Genomic DNA, 25,905 nt, shown 5'->3' on the forward strand with positions numbered 1-25,905 from the left:
TATATATGTGGGCAAAGACAAGTTGATCCTCCACTCTATAACATTTAGAAGGAGTACAAGTGGTTCAGGCAATCCAGGAAATTAATGGATCAATGGATGGATTCCTCAGCTAGGGTATTTTCTTAACAGTTCAACGTTTTTTTGAGACAAGAAAATAAATATATGGCTATAAGAGAATATAGCTTGACATTGCTTAGAAGGCAAAGTCTTAATAGGATTGCACTTCGCCTCTAGGTCAAATCAAATGGATTTCACTCTGCTCTCCGTGTTTTTTTTTTCATGTGCAGATGCAAAATGCAAAAACACTTTGATCGTGCAGCTTTGAAGATACTGAGTATAGGACACAATTCCTCGTGGATCAAATCCTTGATTACTTGCTATCAGAATTTTTCAGGAGCATAAACCCATTAATCTACACTTTGAAACCTTAACTTACAGATTGATTAATGGCCAAATTTGATAAGTTTCTTCAAGGAGAACTTGCCAAAATTCTCTGGTTTCAGCTTCTGAAATGGAAATTTGCTGCTTTTCTCTGTTTCATGTCTTTTGGTTTTTGACTGTTGATAAACAAGACATTTGAAGATATCACCTTCAGCTCTCAGAAGTTGTAATGGATTGTAATAAGTATTTCCCCCTTTTTTCAAACATGTAGTTGCAGACTCTTCTTTCCTGCTACTATATATGTCTACTCCACAACATTGATAGTGTTAGCTAAATACTTTTAAATCAGATTATCATTACAAAATATAAATCAACTAATAGATTATGATATATTATTATAGGTTACGCTATCCAGAAGCATATCATGTAAATACAATTACCCCCACCTTTACCAGCATCAACATTTAAGTAAAGTACACATTAATGCATCAATAATTATAATACAATAACATAATTTATGTTATTCTGAAATGGGCCATTCTGCATAATGAATACTTTGATGCTAATACTTTTTTTTTTTTTTTTTACTGAAGTAGGAGTTTGCAGTTATTTGACAGTGTTGTTTTGCTACTTTTACAACCCTTGTGTTGTCTTGGGGTCAAAATGACCCATCAACACACATACACGGGTCATTTTGACCCCATTTTGACGTTTAACACGAGGTTAAGTAACATATCTGAATACTTCTTCCATCATTGTCTATACTACATTACATAAACATTAATTACGTTTTCTCTCAGGTGCAACAGCTCTATCTACCTCAACCTGAGGTATTTTAGAGACGATACCGCCACCTGCTGGTTATACATGTGTACAATACATAATAATTAAATATAGTACTTCTTATTTTATAGACTTGACAAGCTACTTTACTTCACTTTGATGCATTTGGCTCGTTTAAATAATTCAGCACTCAAAAGGAAAAAACTGTGCACATTACTTCCAACTTTGCTTTAATTTTAACTTCATTTTTATTTTTAACGACTTAACTTAATTTGTAACGACTTAACAAATAACTCTTGATAAGTGCTACTTTTATATTCGTATTTTCTGAAGATACTTCCAGACTTTCACACACAGTTAATAAACAATACCAACCCACCTGACGCCGACAGTTGGGGCGCACACCGGAAGTGGGCGGGTCGTCTCCTCCTCTCAGCTCGGACAGACATGGCGTGCTCGCTAGCTGGCGGCAACATGAACTCGACGATGGTTCTCCTAACGCGGCAAACAAAACACCGCTCGTGGATGTTCTGTTTTCTTCTGGCGGTGTGTCTAACATTGCCGCCGGTCTCGGCGAAGCGGGACAGCCTCCGAGAAGTGACCGACGGGACGTGGGAGGAAATCCTGACGGGAGAATGGATGATTGAATTGTCAGTGTCCAGCTAACGGCTGTTTTCTAACGGCTGTTTCTAACGGCTGAGCTTGTGACTTGGTTACTTTAGCATGAGCTCATTTAAGCTCGTAGATTCTCGGTGTCCGGTCATACTTGAGCCGTAATGCTCTCTCCTGTTTATTATCTTGTCTTTCCCCAATTTAGTCCCGACACGTTGCTAAATGTCTCGCTAAGCTAAGCCGCTGCCATCTTTACTGAGCTAACCAGCTTACTAGAGTTGTATGCTCGCCAGTTAGCCGATGAACTCGCTAATAAACGTACACAGTCGGGTCGTCTGTACGTGTCCTCTCAGTAATTAGCGTGTGTAACGTGACTTTGCCGTTTTATCTGTGTATTTTACTCGTGCAACTTGATACCCCCGCAGCTATGCGCCCTGGTGTCCGGCGTGTCAGCAGCTCCAGGCGGCGTGGAAGGAGTTCGCGGACTGGGGGGAGGACATGGGGGTCAACATAGCCAAGGTGGACGTGACGGAACAGCCCGGTAGGCTTGACTCACCTCTGGCAGCTAGCTACACTGACTCCCGCATGCAACACAGAACTGTCAAAGAAGTACGGCAGCCCTGCTGTTCTTCTTTGACAGTTCTGTGTTGCATGCGGGAGTAATGCATTTAATACCTCACAGCAGCTCTGCAGTAAACACCATATAAGTAACCTGTAATGTCCATTTTTGTTGTTGAAACTGTCAGAAGTGTTATAGTCTGTGTTTTTATACTCTGGTCATTAAAGTAGAGACACTATTAGTCAACAACAATACAAACTAGAGCCTCTGACATGACCTTTATAGTTGAGTCAACAAAAAGCTTCACTATAACCTTCATGAAGGTTAGATTTATGGCAAAGATGTGGACTTTTGCAGCATTTGCTAAAGGCACAATTCAAAATATTGCCCTGGTCATTGATTTTGCAACATTCTCCAAAATTATTTAAAAACAGCCTGAAATATAAAAGGGACCGAAACCACAGTCTTTATGGTATATAATGTCAGTATGGTTCAGGTGTTGGATGACATTTTATGAGTTTCGAAGGCAATATAAGGCCACTTACTGAGGTACTAAAACCCCCAGATAGTTGCTACCAGATTGCGTCAGTTTTATCTCGGTGCAAAGTTGTGATTGATTGTTGAATTGTCTCAAAATACCCGAAGGAACAGTGGTCACATGCTGACTCTCAAAATATTGACTCAAACACCGGTTTTTTTTGGTTAACAGCGCAGCAAATGACATCCTTAAATAAGACCCCTTTAGAAAGATCTGTACTAGCTTTAACAAAGTGATATTCACCTCAGGGCTACTTTATTTTACAGTGTATCGTGTGTGTGTGAATGTTTTTTGTCCCCCAGCTCTGTGTGAATCATTCATGTAAGTCAGTGGCAGTGAAGATTCTATCCAACATTAATCCGGCCTGTCTGCCAAGTCTGACTCAAAACTAAACTGAAATAAATTTCACCCATTTCCTTCCTGCATACTGACTGTATTCCATCTCCTCTCTCTGTCAGGGCTGAGCGGCCGATTCATCATCACTTCACTTCCGACTATTTACCAGTAAGTTCTTAGATATTCTGTGGGTTTTGTTTTGCTTCCTCTTGCGTGTGGCTGCTTGTGATGTATGTAAGACGGCTGTGCATTATCATCATAGTGGGTTTAACTAAGTTTTGAATGTACTTTTAGCTCATCAGATGTCACATTAACTCGAACAAGACTACATCTTGTTGTTTGTTTCAACATAATTAAGGGGAAAAACATCTTAATTTGTTAGCATAAATGCAATGTGAGTTTCTGAAATATGCTACAGTTGGGGTTAGCATATTGTAAATATCTTAATTATTTTCAGTCAATGGGTGCAATTTATCTCTATTGAGTAATCGATCTATGATTTATTCTGATTAACCATTCAATCTAAAACCAAAAAATGTGAAAAGTAATGATAATCCCAAATTTTAAATAATCTTTGAATCGGTGATAGAGTTGTATAAACCATGGTGGTGAAGCAGGTGCTTTTGGGTTATCTCCTTCTGGGTTTTGTGGGTCAAAACACTGAATATTCCTAAAATGTTTTGTGTTTGTGTTTTAGCTGTATAGATGGCGTCTTCAGGAAGTACCAGGGAGCTCGCACTAAGGACGACTTCCTCAGCTTTGTTGATGATCAAAAGTGGAAAGCAGTAGAGCCGATTTCATCTTGGTTCGGGCCATCTTCATTTCTGTGAGTATTCACAGCTTTATCTGATCATGATGACGAAGATACTAATGATTAAGTGTTATAAGGTTACACAGGGCTCATTTTCCATTTCCTTACAAACATGATATACACACATTGTACATCAACATCAAAAGACACTCTTCTGGTTATTGTTAAATGTATATTAAGACTGATATGTCCCAGCTCTAAGGACACACATGGTGATAAAGAAAACAACATCCGATACCAGCCCTATTAGTTCTATTCTTAGAATAAGTGTTTGTTGGCTTAAAAACAGAACCACAAACACCCCCTCCAGTCTCATACTTGTTATTTTTCATGATTAGACTCTGAAGTGATGTTACAGTATGACAAATCCGTATTAAATTCCATTCCATCATTTTCCTCCTCCTTTCTGGCAGAATGAATTCAATGTCTGCTTTGTTCAAGCTCTCCATGTTTATCCGGGTAAGTGATGCTTTTTCTCTCTGGTAGTGCTGTCTGTCAACAGGTTGTTGTATGTAGGACGGTGTTTATTTCATTTCCCACGATCCTTTCAAAGAAGACTGTGCAGCTCAGTGTGAAATTGCATGAGGGAATCCGACTGGCTTTTACGTACAAACTGCAACGACACTTTGTCTTACAGGATGCAGGGTAGACTAGGGCTGCACGATTATGGCCAGAATCATAATCACGATTATTTGGATCAATATTGAGATCACGATTATTCATTAATTTTAGGGACAACATCTTTTTAATGCGCTTTCACGTTTAAATGAACAAGAACACTGCTTCCACTTCCATTATTGCGCTACATTTTGGCTAATATACAAATCTTTGCAGACTGGTCCTTATCACAGTGCATCTCGTAAAAGGAAAATATAAATAATAGTATCAACACTTTTTACCCAAAATTAAGTCAACAGGGGGTCACGTATCTCTTGTCTAGTGTCTGAAGCCTTCATGGCTCACAGTATTTAGTATTTATTGGACACATGTCTTTGGCCAAATGAAATGCGATTGCATCCGTTATTTCAGTGTGTCTTTGGGAGGTGGATGGATACGCTGTCGCGCTATGCAGGGTCGCTGTTGTGTTTTTCTGGGTTGACGTTGGACATGGACGGAGATTCAGTGAGGTAACGTTAGCTTCAGCCTTAATGCATTAGTCGTATTGTGGGTTGTGGTGATGTTTCAGGTGGTTGAACAAGTTGGTTGTATTGCTTTGCGGCGCAAACACAACTCTAACACACTCTGTGTACATGCTTTGTTCTTGGTTAACATCACTTGCCCTAAATCCAAAAAACTTCCAGACAACAGCTCACCTTCTGCTCCTGACATTTGATTTACCTTTCACACGACGCTGTGACCGTCTGCTCTCTGTTCTGTTGTCTGTCTCTCTACTCTTCTACTAATACTGGACTAATCTACTGACACCTCCCATCTCGTTCTCCCCTGGTGGTTGGCTGACTGTTAGTTGAGGAAGTGCTTGATTTGATATGTAGCAGAGCACGCATTTTGAATGTCAATATCGCTGACTATCATGCTCATTTAATTGTGGCAGCCAAAATCGTGATCGCAATTAAAATTCGATTAATTGTGCAGCCCTAGGGTAGACACATTAACACTGCAGACAATACATATCGTTGGAAAGAAGAGTGAACTTACAGGAAACGGCGCTGTTGAAGCGAATCTTCCTCCCCAGGGTCTTGGGTTTTAGTTTTTTTAACAAAGCAAAATATTAGTCTGTCCATGAGTTTACTTTTTCTTTTTTGCAAACATTACAGAAAACGGGAGGAAATTATCGGACTATTTTCAGCTGCAAATTCATACACGTTTAGTTCGTTACTGAGTATTTCCGGCAGCTAGACGTTGTATGTGAGCTTGAGTCAAAAGAAACCACAGTGCAGATGTTCGTCATAATGAGCGAGCAACTCGGTGGCTTGTTACTATATCTTATTGACCGTCCATCTACAGGCTCAAGTAAAACTGTTTTTGTATTTTCCAGCGCTGTCATAACTACATGACTGAGCAGCTGGGGATTCCGGTTTGGGGGTCTTACGTTATCTTTGGTTTGGCGACTCTGTTCTCTGGCCTTGCATTGGGACTGGTGAGTACACGCTCCGCACCTATGATTTTAAAAACAGGGAAACTGTTGTGACTCTTCTTCCAGCGTTCATCAAATATTAATTAATGGTTATTGTTGTATTGTCTCTGCAGTTGCTGGTCTTCATAGCAGATTTTGTCTTCCCCTCACGACGCTTTTCCTCTTCAGACTACTACCAGAGTGAGTTTTTTTATGAGAGCATAATTAATACTGTGTTACTAAACATAAATTACATAAACACAGTACAGATTTGCTAGATGTCAGGTTTTGTTAATAGTCACTGACTGTTCTAAATGTGATTCTGAAGAAAAACAGACAATGGAGCAGGCAAGGTTAATCCAACGACAGGAGGACGAGCATGAGGCTGACGGCGAGGAAGACGACGATGAAGACGAGGAGGAGGAGGAGGATGAGGAGGACCAGGATGCGGTCTGGAGGCGGAGAAGGAGAGGGTCCCCAGAGGGCCGCCCAGAACATAAGAGTCAGGGTTTGTCCAACGAAGCTCTGAGGAAGAGGGTGGTGGGCAACCGTGAGGAGGAAGATGATGAGGAGGACACCTAGAGAGTCGCATTGATTCCTGCTCGTTTGAGAAGAGTATCATGGAGTCGTCCGTGTCGGAGGAGCTTCGGTCCCGAGCAGTAGTGTTTACAGCAGGGAGTCTTTCAACCTCCCCTTCTCCTCCTCTGGGCCCCCAGAAACACCTCGCTTCTTTTCTTCTCCCTCCCTGTTACTTTTTAACAGGAGCGCTTTAGACACTCTCTCCGCCTGCGCAACGAGCTCCACCTGGAAACAGCAAAACAAAACACTCCAGACACCTGTTTCCACTTGTGGAGACAAATGGCCTGGCTAAGGTTTAGGTATGAAGTGCAGTAGAGCTGGATTTTGCAATGTTGTTCATGCTATGCATCATTTTTTTAAAGAACTGTTTTATTATATGTTTATCTCATTTATCTAATTATTATGCCAGGCTTGTGTTTGATGTTTATTTTGTCAAATTTGTATTACTTAACAGCTAATGTATACATTATCGTGTTATTTTATGTTTCATATATATTTTACGAACCCAACGAATCAATGTTCACACACCAGAGTGAAAAAGAAAATGTCTCAGAGTGTTAGTTATAATCCTTAAGATTTCTCTCCTGGTCGATTTGATGACACCGTGGTTACATGGGGCGGCTGTAGCTCATGGGGAGAGTGGTCGTTCTCCGGTAGTAAATGACCGTCTTATTTTGTCGATGCATTTCTCCCGCGACTCCTGCACAATAAAGCCACCCTGAGAATAATGAAAAATGCCGACAATAAAAGATATGAACAAACGGGGTTTAATTTCATGAGGATCATCAGGACAATACCTTTCTAAATCTCAGCCCAGTGGTTTCCCCCAGTCTGTTTAAAGTGTGCATTCAGGCGGTGCAGGTGCATTATGGGGCGGGAACCTTTTGTATGGTGTTTGAGCTGTATTAAGCAATCACACCAAAATGTTGACTTTAACTGAGCAGCACACTTGCCGGTTTGTAGAAACGCTTGGTATAAAAGACTCTGTGAATATTCTTCAGATATACTGTAAGTCCCCATAATGTGTCATGCAATCAGCTGATGGGATGTTATGTTTTATTTTGTGTTTCTAATATTTACTTGTGATTCTCTAATTATTAAGAAGCTCCTCTCTGCATAATTCAGCCTTCTGTTTTGGACTTTATGGCTCAAAATGCCAAATTAAATCTGATCTTTTGAGGTTAATCTATCTGTATAAGTGATATTGTGTGTAGATTGGTTTCCCACTGAGATATTGAGCAAAGTATCTTTTCGAATATTCATGCGACTCTAACCTCAGCCTGTCCCCTTTTCAGTCTTTGAAGCAAAACATGTGTGTGTGGGAGTGAGGGAGACCAGTGTTTTTAATACACATTTCACTCTTGATTAGTTTTGATTAGGCTTATAATGACTGGTATGGACTTTGTTTTTGTTTTTTCTGGCTGTTTCTTCCCAATAAAAAGCTGATTACTGATTTTGGTGACAGTTGAAACAGTGGTAGTTTTTTTTACCCGACCACTATTAACGACTTGCAGCCACTCACTTTATTCTGAGCCGCCTGAGCTCCTTTCATAGTTTGAACCTTTCTTTTGAATAAAGGGTTAACTCTGGAAAAACATTCTCACTTGTGTTGCTTACAATAGTTAACTGGCACAAATATGCACTTCCAGTATTTATATTCATTATTAATCCATAAAGGAAACAATAGTTTTGTAGAAATGTTTTAAGTGTAGACCGCGCTCCAGAAACATCCTGAAAAACAGACAAATATCAGATATTTGAACAAAACATTTCATAATAGTACACAGAACTTACTGCAGCAGTGGTGGGAGAATTATTCAGATCCTTTACAATGAAAATACTAATACAACAAAGTTGTCCAGTACTGTTACAAAGTTGTAACAGTACAGTAATTTTTAAGAAACAGAACAATAAACATGTACATTACGTTGTCGATTCATTGAAAACTAAACTCATAGAAATATGAAATAAATGGAAATATATATATTATGAAGAGTTCCAGCCTGTGCCAGCAGATGTCCCTCTTGCACTCTCGTTAGTTAATGTACGGTACACACCAGAAGGAACGTTTATTGTGTTGCAAGTTTAAACAACAAAGCAACTCAAAGTTATTTGACATGAGACATAAAAGGCATTAAGAGAAGAAACATCAGGCAATATAAAAAGACACATTTAGATAGGATTTAAAAGAGTAGAAGATAAAAAAAAGAATAAAACAGCGACAGGGATACTATATTTATCACAGCGCCACACTTTAGGTACCAGGGCCCCATTCCTCGTACGTGGTTCAAATTGTGTGTGATTCTCTGTATTTTTTATCATGAGTCCACCTTAATCATGTTCATATAATTAGGAGTGCTTTCAACACATCCATAAGTTTCTTGAGCATTAAATAAACGTTACGAACCGCACGGCCTGCAACGGCTTTCCCGATGTGTTCTCCACATTGCCGACACTGTACAAACATGTACCACTCCCAAAAAAGCGCAAGGCTGTAATACAGTCAGCGAGACACTGTGATCCAGTCTATGCATGAACTCTGTGATCCAGGCTATGCACACAGTATGTGAGACGGCTAATGCTCGGCTGCGCCGCGTGGTGTTCAATGTACGGCTCGAGAAGGTCTCGTAAATAAATGATTCCTCATGATGATGTGAGAACGGATCTTGGCGATCTCGAAGAACTCTCTCCCTATAAAACTAATATAACTAATATCGCTCATTCATCTCTGAGGAAGGGAGCTGGCATTTTTGTCCGGTGAAAGTGGCCAGCTTATCCAGTGAATTTCAGTTAGCCTGCGCTGGAGCAGGTTAAGGGATTTGGATGTGTTGCTATGGTGATTTTTCCAAACTTGCTTTGTGGAACCGAAAAGCCTGACCTACGTCATCTTATCCTGAAAATTATCCGGCTAACTCAGTAAGCCAGGTACGAGGAACGGGGCCCAGGTGACAGGAAATTTACAGCGGCCCCTAATGTGTGTTGTAGCAAATGTAAAGCTACAGTTCTTTTGTTCTCCTGGGGCTTCCCGCTTCCTCTGTGGGAGTTACACCTCTCCTGAGTGGTGGATTAAGAGGGGAGCCGGTCTCCAGAGTGGATCTCTAATCAGTCGTTGCAGCTTGAGTGGTCTTCTGCTCGTGCTCTGTTTAGCAGAGTTTAACCTCTCCGAGGGAGGAGGGTGGTGCAGGAGGTGGAGGTTGTTTCCACCTCCTGCACCTTCCAGGGACTCACCCACCAGGGACTCCCCCTTCTGTTTCCACCACACAGAGCAGTGAGATTGTAATGTGTGTGTGTGTGTGTGTGTGTGTGTGTGTGTGTGTGTGTGTGTGTGTGTGTACAGATGCAGCCTGGCTTTGATTCATCAGGCGCATACATTCATCTGCGCTGGATGGGCAGTTGGCTGTTTTTATGTTCTGCAATGTAAAGTGAACGCAGATGGCGCCGCTGCTGCGTTAGCGGTTTCCTGTTCTTGTTCATTTAGCTCGCTCTGGTCCATGTCGTTTTCCATTGTCCTCATTTTCACTATTAACAGTTTGGAAACATTTGCAGCAATGGAGGAATACTCTTGATTTATGTGTAATAACACAATTAAACCTCATTTGCAGAGAGGAATTCTTCGTTAGCCATGCTAACGTGGTTGTATAGACGTTGGTCCACCAATTATTTTGATGGATTACTATACAATTTTGTTCAAACATTCATGAACCCCTAACAATGAATCCTGCCGACTTTGGTGATCTTCTGACTTTAACTCTAGCGCCACCTTGATGTTGATGTTGGTGGTTCAAATATGTTGGCGAGACTTGCGTGGATTGCCACGCAATTTGCTTCAATTCTAATTGACATTAGCATTCAGCTGAAATGACAACAGGGCCTAATTGCAGCCTCACAGAGCTGCTGGCATGGCTGCAGAGCCCACCAAGCAAAAATATAATTGAAAACACGTCTTCTCACCGACTAAATTCGGTTGAAAATGAAAGATGAAAAGGTTGTTTCTGTGACGTACAAGTCACATTTTAAACCTTCATTAACAAAAACATGAAACCATTGTTTAAGTTCCAGTTTAATCACCCACCACTATTGCCGCCCTGTAAACCAAGCCATTTATATACACCGTACATTTCTTTGCTGCTGCAGATCCGTCTCAAGCCAACTGGCACACGATCTTGCAGAGTGCTGGGTTTCATTATTTACCTTCACTCACCTTCCTGTCCGTCCCCACATCCATCATGTGCTAGTGTTCTGACTCTCAAAATGGAAAAAATATAGCTGCATGCTGACATTTCACCATTTACATTGAGCCAGTTTGTTGCTCAGCAAAAGTGTGATTAATGGTATTTGTTTGGGACAAGCGTGTCATCCAAATGCATGTAATTCTTAAAAAACGTTGAACCCACAGTACTTTATTTTAAGTCCTAATTTCCAAAGCCTCCAAATATGTCATGAATTTAGTGAAAATGCCTTTTCGACCATGAACATTTGCTTCATGGAATGGTGCAGCCATAAAAAAAGGTGTCTTGGGTTATGAATATTTCACTTGGTTTCTTGAGTTTCAAGATACAGAATATACGATATATTGGTTAATTTGAGCAGCTTTTAAGCAACAATAAAAGACTCTCTGCATATTGAGGACAATGGAAATGAGGAACAATCCCATTCTACATCAGCTTTATGACAATATCAGGTACACGTTCTGCAGTCAGGAGTGGAAGAAGTATTCAGATTCGTTACTTTTAAGTCATCTTTGGGGAGATCCTGTCAGTTTTCTTGTCGTTCCGGTTCAGATCTAATCAGCCATAACTGAAAACACCTGTGTGGGTGCTGGCCCTTTAATCTGTAGACCTCCTGCAGCAGACAGAGAAAAGCTCAGGTGAAAATGATAACGCTAACGATGGCTCCGTTGCTTTAGATGTCGAATGCAGCATAATTCATGTTATTCAATTAAATCTAACATGACAATTTGATAAACGGAGCATGTGTTCATTTGTAAAAACAAGTAAAGATACTCAAGTAAAGTTCAAGTACCTTAAAACTGAACTAATGTGCAGTAGTTGAATAATTGTACGTTGTTACTGTCCACCACTGTCTGTTGAGAGAAATGACCTGAGAGTCTCCATTTGCTGTCATATTTTCCACCTCCCACACTCCTGTTTCCAAATTCATCTGTTTCTCAGCATAAATCAATTGGATTTCCTTTTTGGCAAATACGTAATTCGTTGAATCTCATAATGGTAAGGTGACGGTAAGGTGGAGATTGTACTCCAACAAATGATGAATTATATCAACTTGATTGGCAAAATGCCTTTTCTGCTTGAAAGTTGCAGGACCAGGCAGAGACATTTTTTAATTGAGATATTTTTTCTTATTTTTTCTTCATTATTTAAATCCCCGGGCCAGTGGCCAAGAGGGTTTTTGCTCAAAACCACAAAAATCCATGAGAAAAACAAGGCAGTGTTATATGATCCGGCCTCGCTCACTGAGCTACTGGACGCCAGCGAGGTGCGAGTTTGAGTGTTTAACAAGGCAGCACTTGTTCTCTGCGCTGCTGTGTCCCCTCAGTGTCCTCCGTGTGGTTAGACCATTAAAACCTAGAAAGGAGATGAAGAGATTGAGATTGTTTGGGCTTGTAACGATGATTTATTCATCAATCTGAAATGCTGTAGGGGATAATCAGGAGACTGGGACAATGAGTTGTGTTCTTTCTGTCTGCCTTCCTTCTGAAACTTTCCTTCTCATGAACAACAACTCACAACATTTAGCAGATCAGTCCAGTTGGTTTTTCAAATTATGTCATAACAATTATGCTGCAGTTCAAAACCTTGAAAATGTAATTAAAAGTCTTCATATGTTCAGCAGATTTGGAAGTTGATTCAAAAAGAATATTTCATGCACTGCAAACAAATACAATCATGTTAATCACCCTGTTGCTGTAAATGGAAGAGCAAATGCAGGAGAACATGTTTACACAGCAAAAATGTATTAAATACAAATATTTTAAGCACTATTTGGCACAGGTCTGTGTTTTATCAATCTTCATTATTTGATCAATTGTATTTTTAAAATTACATATTTTTTAATTAATCAAATATTTGTCTATCAAACACAAACTAAACGCCCTCCCATTTGAAATGCATCAAACTTAACAGACAGAATAGTTGAGTCACATTCAAAGTGATTTAGAAAAAACTGTTTTTTTTTACCTAAACAAATAGAAAACTTTGAATTTTTTTTTTTACCTTCATGACTAATGTGCTAGTCTGGCGCCATATTGCAGCTATAATCCCTCTTTCTTCATGTGTCCGTCCATCAGACTGTGACTGTTTAGTGACTAATTGTTTCTCCACCATGATTACAGTCCACCAAAAAAGATTTTTTTCTTCCACAAACACCGTCCTCTTCTCATCCCTATTTACATCTATGCGTGTCACTTCCTCGCAGGATAATTGCCCGCTGGCTCAAACATAAATAAAGAATGAATACAAAGGTTTGTTGTTGTGTCTCCCCTTCAGTCTGCAGCAGGTACATTTTCAGGAAACCGTTGTGGTTATGCCAGACAGAAAACCTTGTCTCCCGTCTTCGCCTGGATGCAGACGTCTTTCTTTCACTGTACTAAAATAGCAGCGCATGCTCCCTGAAGTATAAACACAGGGGAATATGCTGGCTGGGTTTGCAGTGTGTCGGCTGGTTCAGGATCAGGGCCGAAGCGGAGAGAGATGCCATCAGGGCAACGCAGAAAAAACCCACTGAAGTTCATTTGAAGAATAATAAATTACATTTTTTACTCATGCACAACATAACTAACCCTAAAAAGGTTTCCTCTGGTTTAATAAAACCATCTAAAACAGCCTGCTTTGAATACAAAATTAAATAATGATAATTGCATATATAAGCTATACAAATGGTGGCATTCACAACGTGCTTTATCAAGAGTTGCTCGTAAATAAAACCTAATACATACATTCCTTATCGTCACATTTATTGGGCCTTATGTAAAAGATGTACAATGGAAGAATGTCAATGTTAATCTGAGTGAAGAGGTGTTGATGCAATCCTATATGTGCTCTGTGGTGTGAAGACAAAAGGCCTCTGGTCAGGAGGAGGTTGAGGTTTACTCACATCTCAAAACTTTAAACTGAACTCAATGAGCGGTGCAGCCGTTTCCATGGATCTCACGGTTTGTTTTGGAGTGTGTCATCTGATGTGAAACACATCCGATCCTAAAAAGTCCCTAAACTAATACATGAAACACACCCACCAGTTTAAACATTATCTTAGGTCAGCAGAATGAGCTTGGGAGTGTGTGTGTGTGTGTGTGTGTGTGTGTGTGTGTGTGTGTGTGTGTGTGTGTGTGTGTGTGTGTTTAGACAATTTGCGATTCAGTTCTGTACTTATTAAATCTCCTCACAGGAAATAGATACATGGAAAAAGGAAGGGATGTGGGTTTGCCATTTGTCTGAGCCTAAAATGTGACGAGTGATAACATTAAACTGCAAATTAATCCTTGTGTGCATCCGTAGTTTGTGCTGCAGCGGTGTAAGAAGTACTTCGATTCTTCACTGAAGTAAAAGTGTTTACACAAGATTGTATAAATAATGAAGTACAAGTATAAGTCACAATGTTGACTTTCTTAAATGTATATAAAGGGGTTGTGAGATGACTAATGGAGTAGGAAAGAAGAAAAAAATAAGTTATGATACAGAACTGTATATAAAGTGTATTACTCTGTTGCAAGTAAAAGTTTTACATTCCAAAGTAAAATGTATATACACTATCAACACTACTTATCATACATAATGACCTATTCAGAGTGTGATATAACATATACATTATTATATTACATTATTGGATGATCATTATTACAGATGCCTTGAAATTCACTTTTAACTCACTTTGTATAGTTTTGGACAGTTTAGTGTGTAACAAACCATCATAATTTAGAGGCTGATCATATGTTTTGTAAGTAAAATAATAATAAATCCCCAAAGTAACTAACTATAGCTCTCAGATAGAGGTAATGGAGTACACAGTACAATATTTCTCTGAAATGTAGTGGAGTGGAAGTATAATGTTGCATAAAATGGAAATCTACCATCTCTGATGCAGTCCTGCCAGGTATCTGAGAGTCTTCAAAGCAGATTTGGAGACAAACACTGTGTCAGTTTGACGCTGCATGTCTGACCCACAAAAGCTGCTATCTGAGGATCTTGAAGAACAGCAGCTCGCTACAAACAGCCAGATAACAGCCGGGTCAGAACCAGGGGCAACAAGCTGGGCATGACTCTGTGAATTAAGACTCTGCGGTGTGTCAGGGTGAACATGTTTCCTTTCAGATTTAGTTTATATGAATTAGGCTGTGTGTAGCAGATCGTCATATGGTAATCAAAACAAACTTACTTCACTGCTGCAGAAACAAAATGTCACAGTATGGATATTTGTCATTTATGAGCGCCAATTATGAATACAGTGGTTACATAATATGGGAAATAGTAGCGATGCCCCGAAGCGCTTTGTGTAATCGGCATGCGTGTTGCGGAATTCTGGTTGCACAGTCAGATGTGACATCGAAGCGTTTCCTCTAACCAGTTGAGACACGTTATTTTGTACTTTAGCCGGTAACGCGACAATTACCTTACCATGAATAAGAGGGGCACAATTTTGAAGTCTTGAAACTTCATCCAGTTTTAAAGCCTTTAGCAAGAATAAACTCACAAGAAAATCTATTTAAAATTAATTAAAACAGATACATCTAAATCCAGATCTGAAACACATCCGGTATGCTGTTCTTAGGTAATATCATTTGCAGTGGATGAGAACCAGGCGTCCATCAGGACATATATATTAGCTAAATGAGTACTTTAGTGCTCATAAAGTTGTGTTATATGCAAAAAAGGATTAAAACAAGAATCCATAATGCATAGATTGAGATATCCTGATTTTAAATCCTCGCTATAGAAGTATTGGTTGAGCTCCCAAAGCCATAAGTCCTACCATAGACTCTATATAAGGTTACACTTCCCATAATGCAACTCTCTTTCGTGAAGGCCCAGTTCCACCAGATTGATCTGTGCTTTGTAAAATATGTGGCTCAATAAGCTTGTTGACTGATAAGAGGGCTAGTTAGCTTGTTGGCTAATAGCTAACACACTAGCAGCTACAAACATGCTAGCGCTAGTGGTCGGTTACAATAGCTCCCCTTTACTTCTGTCTAATTGAACTTGGCCTTTGACTTCCCCTGACATTTTGTTCTCACTTCAATATGACATAATTGCATTAAATTAAGAGTTATTGAAGAGGGAAAAAGGCTCTTTGAGCAAGTGAGCTTGCTAGCTGTCAGTTTAAACAAGTTAATAAGTAAGCTCACGAGTTAACGTGACTGTAAACTATTCATAAATAATTTATTCAAAATATTTTTTAGTACATCCAAACTGGCAACCTTCTAGACATAAAACCTCCACTTTAATCTGCTGCTGCAACAAATATCAATCCGGTCTGTGAAGAGACCAATCCATGTCTTTTAGATGATGTTCAAAAGAATAAAAGACTAAAACAACATCTATATTACCTACTCATTCGCCATGTAGAACAGACAAATCCTCCGACCCCCACCTCATCAAGCTGGCCTCGACACTTCCCCTAACCCTTCCCAGCATACTTCCTGGCACAATTTCTGCCGTGCAGCTCCTACTTCCTGTTTACATTTGAGACAAAGTGTCAGGAAAAGGGCTGGAGTCGCAGAGCAGGCTCATGACTGGTGTTTCTCTGGAGAGCTGCATCTGTTGGTGGAGGAGGAGGAGGAGGAGAACGAAGAGGAGGAGGAGGAGGGACGGACTATTTGTGTACAGCCCTGACATCCCTGCGGAGAGAAGATGCCTCCATCACCGTGAGGTAATTACACAGTTTATATGCCAGGGGAACAATTACTGAACTCCGTCAGCAACAGTCACTGTGTCTCAGAGGCCTTTTAATTGCAGGACTCTCGTGTTTTTTGTCAACGTGTATTTTTAGGAACAATAGAAGGCTTCATGTGACTATCGGATGTTTAAAATCCATAACTTGTTGACCCCCTGAGCATCAGAAAACACTGCTTGTCTGTATAGATGGATCAGCAGATCTGAGGACAGAAAATGTAATCAACCGTTGACGCGCTCATGCATAGAGAGTCCCTTCGCTGCATGTGAACCAGAAACACTTGACGCTAGGTCACTTGACAGCAACACAAACGTCTGTCAGCGGTCAAAAATCAGATTCATTATTATTAATTATTATTAAAGTGTAACACACTGCAGTCCATCGCGCTTTCACACTCAGGTCACAAATGCAAAAGTATTGTTTTAAAAAATATTTCACACATCATGCATTTTGCAAATGTTACACAAACAGGAGTAAACAGTACATTTGGTGGGGACTATTTTAAATTGCGGATGAATACACATATGGTGCTCTACAGTATTTGCAACAACAAGATGATGTATGTGGCCTTGATTAAAAATAAACTGCATTGTCCATGTTCATCATAACGACGAAAACATGTTTGTTTTGGGTCAATAGAGGAACAAGATGAACCTTGGGATTTGTTGTCAAAAAGAGATATAAAAGTTATTATCATACTTATAGGAAATCTACTTCCAGTACATTTTCGTCTTTGTTAATATGCATTTTCTTTATTTCCATCATTGTTTTACTTTGTCTTTTGACATTTATTGTATTCAATGTTAATAATTGACTTGAATGCCTCCCATCTCTCTTTTGATTCAATTCACATCCAGCTGCACCTTTTAATTTAAGTTTGTTTTATTGTTTTTCTTCTCCTGTTTGTCAATGAAATACTTTCAAATGACCTGTTGTGATTTCTTTTTTTAAGTGTTACCTATAATGTTTTTTTTCCTGCGCTCATGGAGACCATAAGCTAGTTAATGATCAGATCACAAGTCAACATCGAGTTCTCAAACTATTGTTTCCAAGGTCAGAAAATGAGCTTTCAATAAAAAAAACACAGAATAATACCTGAGGTTTACGCTGCCCTGGAGCCATGGTGAGTCTGAGCAGGATACTGTGAGATAGTTAAACTACACAGGATGACAAGTGCAATAATATTGTGTTAAAATGTCCACTGGCCGACAAGCTGAGACCGTCTGGCTTTGAAGGGAGGTTCGAGTGCACAGAACAAAAAAATGACATCAGGACTCCCTGACCACGAGGGAGGACAGATTTTATGACCTCCTGATTAAAATTCAGGGGCCGAACACGAGCCTTAACTCACCTCAGTAATGAACTTATTAGTGGCTGCGCTCATGTTTCATTGTTGTCTGAACTTTACTGCAAGCGGTGAATACTAAAATGAACCCATTCATTGCTTTACATCCATCAAGTATGGCTTGAACCCTGTGCCTTTAAATCTTTCCAATCATGTTTGTCCACTGAAGGACGCTCACTTAATCAGTTGGTAGGTGTCTCAAACCGATGTCCTGTGGAGGATGGAGTTAGCCAGAATTCAGTTTAAGTATAATAATATTTACAAATAAAAGTCCTACATTTTCAATCCGAGAAAAGCTTAATCAGCTAGATGTAATCCAAAGAAAAACTGCTCGTTATGTTGTGAAAGTTTAGTTCAGCAGGTCGTGAGATGATAAATGGGAGAAAAACAAGGTTTTACACAAATCTGTTTTCGGACTTTTCTCTAATCTTTGATTTTTAGTCAAATGTTGGATCATTTGAACAGTTATTAAAATTAAGTTTAGAGAGGAAATGTTTGGTGGAACTTTTAACGACTCAGAAAACACTGATTTAACCGTAAATAATTTATTTTTTATTATTACGCGTTTTTTTAGAAATATGAATCTGAAATGTAGCTATAGTTGTCAAATAAATGTAGTATGAGTAAGAATTAAAAGTATTAAGAAGCATAAAAAGTAAATACTCAAAGTAAAGTACATATACCTCAAACATGGTCCAATACAGTACTTGAGTAAATATACTTTCCACCATTGTGACAAATGAAAGTGCAGCTCCAGGAAAATGATTCAGTCAAACATTATGTATTATATAACACAGTGGGATACGGTGGGCTGTGCTTATAGCGGAGAGATGTGAGGACACAGTGCGGCTGCAGCGGGGGAAGATTTATTTAAAGTTTTAAAAATATTCCTGGCTGAAAATTTGCCATATCCGATGCGTCGGTGCAGCAACTGAAAGTGCTCACGTGACTTTCATTTCTTCTTTAGAAACGTCTGTTTACTTGTCTCTGTACTTGTCTTGTGGGCGACTCAATGATTTATTACGTTAAGTCAAAACGTTTTTAAATGTTCACACTCACATCCGCTGCTTTCATCTCTCACCAAAGCTACTGTGGTTGTTCTCTTAATTTTTGTTTATCACTATCATCTTTTTATGGTTTCTTTAGATTACAGCTTCCTCTTTAAGCTTCTGCAGTGGTGCAAAGTGCAAATAAAGCAACACAAAATCCCACAACTAAGGTGATGTGTCTAGCTCCAAGCTTTTGGTGCCATTTTTCACCAGATTCACCATTGGATTTTGGGGTTAGAGCAACCAGCTGTAATCACTGGTGTATTTTATCCCTTTATACTTGATATGGTGAACGTTTTAGCAGGCTCCTGGTAGCTCTGATTCTGCTCTCCGCCAACTCCAGAGTGAAACATCAGGCTCTTGAGCTGCTAAATGCTCCACTATGCAGGTAGTGTACGGCAGGTTTTTAGAGCCTTTTTCCTTCTGAAAGCAGCCGCCTGTTTGAGTGCATTCAACTGTTTCTGCCTTTTCTTTCTCTGTTGTCATTCAGGAAGTGGAGCCACGCTGCTTCAAAGGTTTTACACACAGAGATTATGAAATGTGACACCAACACTGTTGACACTGATTTGACTGTGCAGCACATCAAAAGGGTCCAGTTTTGTCGTCCTGTGAAGTTCACTGACTCTACTCTTTAAATTACAGCCACTGTTCTAATATGGGAAAATACTGTAGTCTGAGGGGAATAACAACTCTGCTATGATGTTAGATGTGGTTCATAAGGTGTTTTAAAAGATCCTGTGTGTTTCATGTAACACTTTGTGCCTTTCATCACATCTTACATGTCCATTAATTTACACTCACTTACATTTCACTTATGGACACACACTTACATTTCTTCTCTGTTAAAACGGTTCCAGACAGACGTCAAAACATTACAGGAAATATATTTCACAGCAGCTTAAAATAAAACATTGTTTTTGAGTGTTTTTTAGTCGTGGTACATGTAGCAGCTTGGTTCTACGGGTGGACATGTCGGTTGGTCGGTAGCTACTCACATAAACCTTGTTTATTAGCGAAATATCTCGGCAACTATTTGATGAATTGCCATTTTTACAGGCATTAACTGTTCATAGTCCATCATCAGGTCTATTATTTATTTGGTCCAATAATTTGGTTAATGACCAATCCCATCAGCCTCAGCTGTACTTTGTGTTTACAGCTAAACACACATGCTAAACAAAGATGGTGAACATGATACACGATATACCTGCATGTGTTTGTCATTGTCAACATGTTAGCATGCTGATGTTAGCATTATGCTCAAAATGCTACAGTATGTATATTTGCTGGTGTTCAAACAATACTCAGGTGCCCTTATGAACAATTGAACCCGTTTCACTTGCTACCAGCCATTAAAAGATTGTTTCCTTACTTGTTTCCAGAGGAGGTGTGCAACAGGAAGTGATGATGGACAAATTCCACAGATTGTGTTTGTCGGTTTTCATGATTTTCTGACAGCACAGAGTAACAGTGAGCACCTGAGCAATACAGAAGAGTTTTCTTCAGATATTGTTTAGCTTTTTTACAGCCTCACAGAGCTACTAGCATGGCTGCAACTAGTTTGTGATAGAGGTGATGACAACGCAACTCAACTCTTCCTGCGTTACATTCAGTAATTCACATCAATTTTAAACTGAAAGAGAAAAAACTATAAATAGGCAAGGAGGTGTTTTTTTTTCTTACAGCTGCTGAAAACCAAACATGCAGAAAACCTCATTGACTCAAACATCTTCCCATTTTCTACTGGAGGCGTCTGCAGATGCACTCCACTGAAAAGACTAAAGGGAATTTCACAGGTGCCCGAATTCCTAAACTCCCATTGGGCAACTCCGGGCTGTCTGGACCGTGACATTCCTCCTGCAGCGTGTGGAAGATTCATTTCTCCTGACTAAAGGGGTTCGCCTCCACAGCAGCCGCTGAGGGTCAGTCAGGAGGTGAGAGGTCGAGTCCCAGGCAGCCGAGGTCAGGAGGGTTCACGCCACAATGACTGCAGTTTGTCTCCTCGAAGGACTCCCATCCTGTCTGATGGAAATAAAAACTTTTACATTAAATCTTATCACTACTGTTCTGGCTTTGTTTATTAATACGATATTTCCGTTCATAGCGAAAGCGATTGTCTGATACGTACGTGAAAGCTTTATGTCTTCGGGGAGTTTTGAGGCTGGTAAAGGTTTGTAAATATTCATAATGTTGGTGAAATGTGAAGCTAAACATTTTGTAAACTAAGCCAAATATATAATTAACATATAGAAAGAAAACTTATTATTTATTCCTCATAACTCAAGGTCCATTTAATAGCCTTAGCCAGAGCTTTCAACTGCAGTTTTCTTCGATTAAAAGACAAAACAAATGTAAAAATGATGCTGCAGGCTTTAACTGAAAATGTTATGTTAAAGTATGTTGTATTATTTTTAGCTTAACTTTAATTTTCTTTCATTTTGGGGAATTTATTACAGTATGTTTTTCCCACCAGGTAACTTTACTTTATCTCACTTTTGTTGAGGTTTACTTTGGATGGACGCTTGACACCTGCATGACTTTTGCAGTTTCTGGATATTAATTGTATGTTATACTAAAGATGTTAAATTTGTTTAACAATTGTTTAATTTAAAACTCTAATTTTGTCTCACTTGAGAATAACCTGGAGCTTGTGATCACATGATTTTAGTGCTACATCAAACCTGCAATCTGTTCTCCTGATTGGCCGAGGAAGCATGACATCCATCCCTCAACTTGCAGAAAATGTTGAGTTGTTTGTAAAAAATATAATCATATGAAGCTATTACCCCATTTGTAGTATTTATATGGTACAACTCTGAGTATATAAGATAGTAACTCTGCCTATGAAATTGTAAAAGTTTCAGTGGAATCTTTGATGTGTTTTATATATTTGAATTGCATCTAAATGACAACAGCAAACTAAGAAATCCAATTTAAACAACGTATTGTGAAGAAATCCATCAAGCTCTAAATCTAACGAATCCTGGACTGAATCTTCAAGAAACATCTGTTAAAAATCTCACACTGCCGTCTGCATATTGTTCCCTTTCAACATACCTGGAATTGAACTACCACAGTCACAAAATTACTAGTTAAAACTAAAATGTTAACTCTTTTTTTTGTCCATCTTTTGGTCATCGTGATTGAATTTAGAGAGCAGATTGCATTGCAGTGATTTCACGCTCTATATGGAGACACATTCCTTCATGTCAGCTCTGATCCAGCGCTCTAAATGCAGGACAGGCCGTAACCTGTTCACAGCTCCCCTGGCATCCTGCTACCTCCCTCACAGCGGCGTAATCCAATCACCCACCTATGCTCTTTTTACTTGTTACTGATCACACCAAACTGGCCTTGTTCCACACACAAACAAACTATAATGAGATGCATAAATTACTCTTTTGAGCTTTGACCTTTTATCTTGACTAGTTCGGCAGCATACCATTGTTTTTGCTTTTGTTTTACACTTGTAAAAGAGCACCCGAAGTATTTGAAGAAGCTCTACTTGGACACCTCCCAATCTGAGTATGATACAAAAGAGTCACGAGGCAGAACCTCAGATTACTTTCCAGGTTTGTCAGAGTGTGTGTTTGAAGATGCGGCTGCGTTCACTCCTTCAGTAAAAGTCACCTGCAGGTCCGGACACGTCGAGGTAACATACAGGTGAAACAGAGCGCCGGATTTGAAAAATGCACTTTGACGACAGTGTGAAGTTTTGTGGGGCTTTTGAGCTTGCCTTGCATGTCGAGTTGCATGACGAGTGCTGCCGGAGCACCATAACAGACAACGTTTTTAAAGACAAGTTAAAGACGGCACAACACGAGCTGTTGGAAGGCATGCTGTTGATATATGATATGTAAGTAACCCAATTTGTGTTCTGGCTCAAGAAACTGTTTATTTTTGTTGCATCATGTGTTTTTGATATGCGACATGATATATATATATATATATATATATATATATATATATATATATATATATATATATATATATTATAATATACTGAATTGTATTAATAAGATGTCCTTATTATGTCAAAGTGTTGGAATAAATGTTAAATATTTAACTGCAAAGTAGTAACGACTGATACCTTTTTTTGCATTGAATCATACTAGGATTAGATGGCCCTACCAAAAAAATTGCCCCCAGCCGCCACTGCTGGCTGCCATCTTTCAAACCAACCTGCTTCGGCTTCCCAACCATGGTCGGGAAACACAGGAGGGAGGCACCGTGCTTTTGGTCTACAGGGCTGAAAAACAAAACACGGGAAACCTTTGCTGATCTTGAGAAGCTGCAGCATTTATTTCTGCACAAACAGCAACTTCCACTTCATTCACTGATATCCTATGCAAAGATACTCCGAAGAGTGTTCCTACAAAAGCCAGCAACAAATGTCAATTAAGATGCATCCAGTCTTCTCAAAATAAACTTCTGTCTTCACAGAAAACAACTCTGTTAGGTTTAGGCAACAAAACTCCTGGGTTCAGTTTGGGAAAAGATCGCGGTTTGGATTAAAATAACTATGGAACTCCTGTTGCTGAAGTATGCAAGTTACGCGACAAATAAATCTACAACTCATTCGCTTAAATGCAAATTTCCCGCCACGCTCTCTCTTGCTTCACCACTCTTTTCCCACGGTCCACATTAGCTCTGATCTCCTCAAAAATGACCCATCCTACTCTTACAACAACTGGGTCTGGATCGGGCCATTGATGGTTTTTCCTACATGCTGGACCAGGCAAAACAAGTAGAACATGTCCAATTACAGGATGCCTTCTTGTAAAACATCCCACCTGAATAAACTCAGAAAACAGTGTAAACATCCTTCTGACACTAAATATAAAAAGGAAATCTCCCCTTTCTAAACCTCTTTGGTTTTACCAATGTCATATGTTTCTGTTCCCTCCCACATTAAATGGCATGTGGGAAGTTCCCGACTCCTCAGAAGAGGGTACATTTAAACACATCATCTACTTTAACTTTAGCTATTTTGAGAAAAGGAATCTGGTTCGCTCTGCGGGCGACTCAGAAACTATCAGAGCCTCAGCATGGAAGACAGATGCATGAAATGTTTGGGGCGCCAAACGACGCTTGTTATTTTTGTTGTTCTGTGGTCCGTGCCAGCGCGTTGGAACGATAATAGAAGGTTATTTGAAGATTTCTACGCCAACCAGTTCGGTTGGAGCTTCATCACAGCACAGTGGGATTTGTACAAGGCTAATTATTTGGCATCAGATTTGCATTCTGGCTTTAGCTCATGGTTGATGACAGACATATTGGCTGTGGTGGGGAACGAACCTGTGACCCGTCCTGATGTGGGCCGATGTACAGTATCAGCGCTGCCTCGGCTATATGAATTACCTTGACCGATGTTATTGGTGGTCTGTCTCTGAACGATTAGGGGAGAACACGGTGAGGACAAATGGAGGACAGCGTTGAAACTGAGGGAGGCTCACATTCCTCCACTGCACTTACAGCTTGACTTGTAGGACTCTCTATCTGACACAAGATACACCTTCAAAAGCTGATTTCCCACAGAAACCAAAACCACACTTTTTCCTTCCCTTGCATTGCTTTGGTGTCAGACTTCTAACAAATTTCACACATCCTGGAAACTCGTAAAGCTGCGCAATTGTCACATGTCATCCAGACGTTGCTCTCTGTTTGTAAACTGTTGTACAATATACACAAGTTCAGTGAAGTCAGTTTAAGACTGATTCTCGTGAAAGCAAGCCATGCGGCATGTGTGGCTATATATGGTATTACTGGATAAATTGATAATTTTTAAGTCAGTTACTTTACTGATCAAATTTGTACCACAAATCCTATTGTACAGATATTAAATACAAGCACCCCAATGGGTAAGCTATTTGTAACAGAGTGCTGCAGGAATTATGTAGATAGATAGATAGATAGATAGATAGATAGTACTGTGTATATAAAGTATATATATAAAGTATATACAATGAAATAGAAGTATAAACAATGTATTTTGGTAGGCCAACCAGGAAGGTAGCATCACACTGGTCCACTCGACAAAAAAACGATGGGATTATTCCTTTGGATTTTGGATTATTGCTGAAAAATAAGATATCATAACAAATGTTTAAGATACGTTTTTATTGTTTTTTAATTGTACATGCAATTGGCAGAAGTAAAAAGCTCATGACAACTTAGCAACCGCCTTTTCAAAGACACTTAAAACCTTCAAAATCCACGATAGGGTTTTTACTGGTTCTTTATTTTATGTCTTAGAACAAAATGTTAAAATCTCTAAAGCTTGACTAGGCAGCAACCTCTGGGTCCGGAAAGTAAAGCTTTCAACTTGCATTCTTTGAAATGACCATCAGGGGGCATCTCCTCTGGTTGCAAAAATTAGTCAGATTGCATTGAAGTCTATGAAATAATGGCCCTTCTTTTCACTTGATTTATTGCCTCAGTAAACATTCTTCAAGACAGCATGATGTTTATTTAGTAAATTATGGTCTATTTAGAGTAAAATAGACCAAAAAGCAGTATGCTTTAGGGCGGGGCTACTTTGTGATTGACAGGTCACTACCATGGCCTTGTCAGGTCTGGGAGTTGTCTTTGTTTCGGTCTTACAACTTTAACTCTGTTAACTCTTTAACTGTGTTTTCAGTTCATGAAAGGTAATTGTTGGATTTTGGTCGGGTAAAAATGTTTTATTCAGTATTCACTTGTACTTAGCTCCACCCACTTGTGTCACTTTTGGTTGCAGGAAAACAAGATGGCGACAGAAAAAATAGGCTTGTTCGAGATGAGCTAGTTCTGCGCAGAATCGATCGGCGGCGACCGGCGCGCAATGCATGCCGGTTAGATTTGTGTCCGACTTGCTCCCGACTTGCTCTGACGTCATGCACACGTGGTCAACGATACTCTCACGAGACCAAGCCGGCTGTCGATTTCAGAGT

At 39.5% G+C, this 25,905-nt stretch overlaps 2 protein-coding genes across 2 annotated transcripts in view; both read left to right on the forward strand.

The window, feature by feature from the left end:
* LOC306744499 (guanine nucleotide-binding protein G(I)/G(S)/G(O) subunit gamma-2) overlaps positions 1-25,905 on the forward strand; it is a 117,540-nt gene that overhangs the window by 3,683 nt on the left and 87,952 nt on the right. The window lies entirely within an intron of this gene.
* Positions 1,612-8,256, forward strand: tmx1 (thioredoxin-related transmembrane protein 1; the record flags this gene model as incomplete). Its single annotated transcript, XM_079220453.1, has 8 exons — positions 1,612-1,814; positions 2,202-2,317; positions 3,332-3,377; positions 3,907-4,035; positions 4,434-4,479; positions 6,017-6,118; positions 6,229-6,295; positions 6,423-8,256. 8 exons carry the CDS (start codon positions 1,612-1,614, stop codon positions 6,674-6,676), a joined length of 963 nt encoding a protein of 320 aa, XP_079076579.1. The 3' UTR covers positions 6,677-8,256.

Source organism: Taurulus bubalis, assembly GCF_910589615.1.
Source record: "Taurulus bubalis genome assembly, chromosome: 1".
Classification (NCBI taxonomy): Eukaryota; Metazoa; Chordata; class Actinopteri; order Perciformes; family Cottidae; genus Taurulus; species Taurulus bubalis.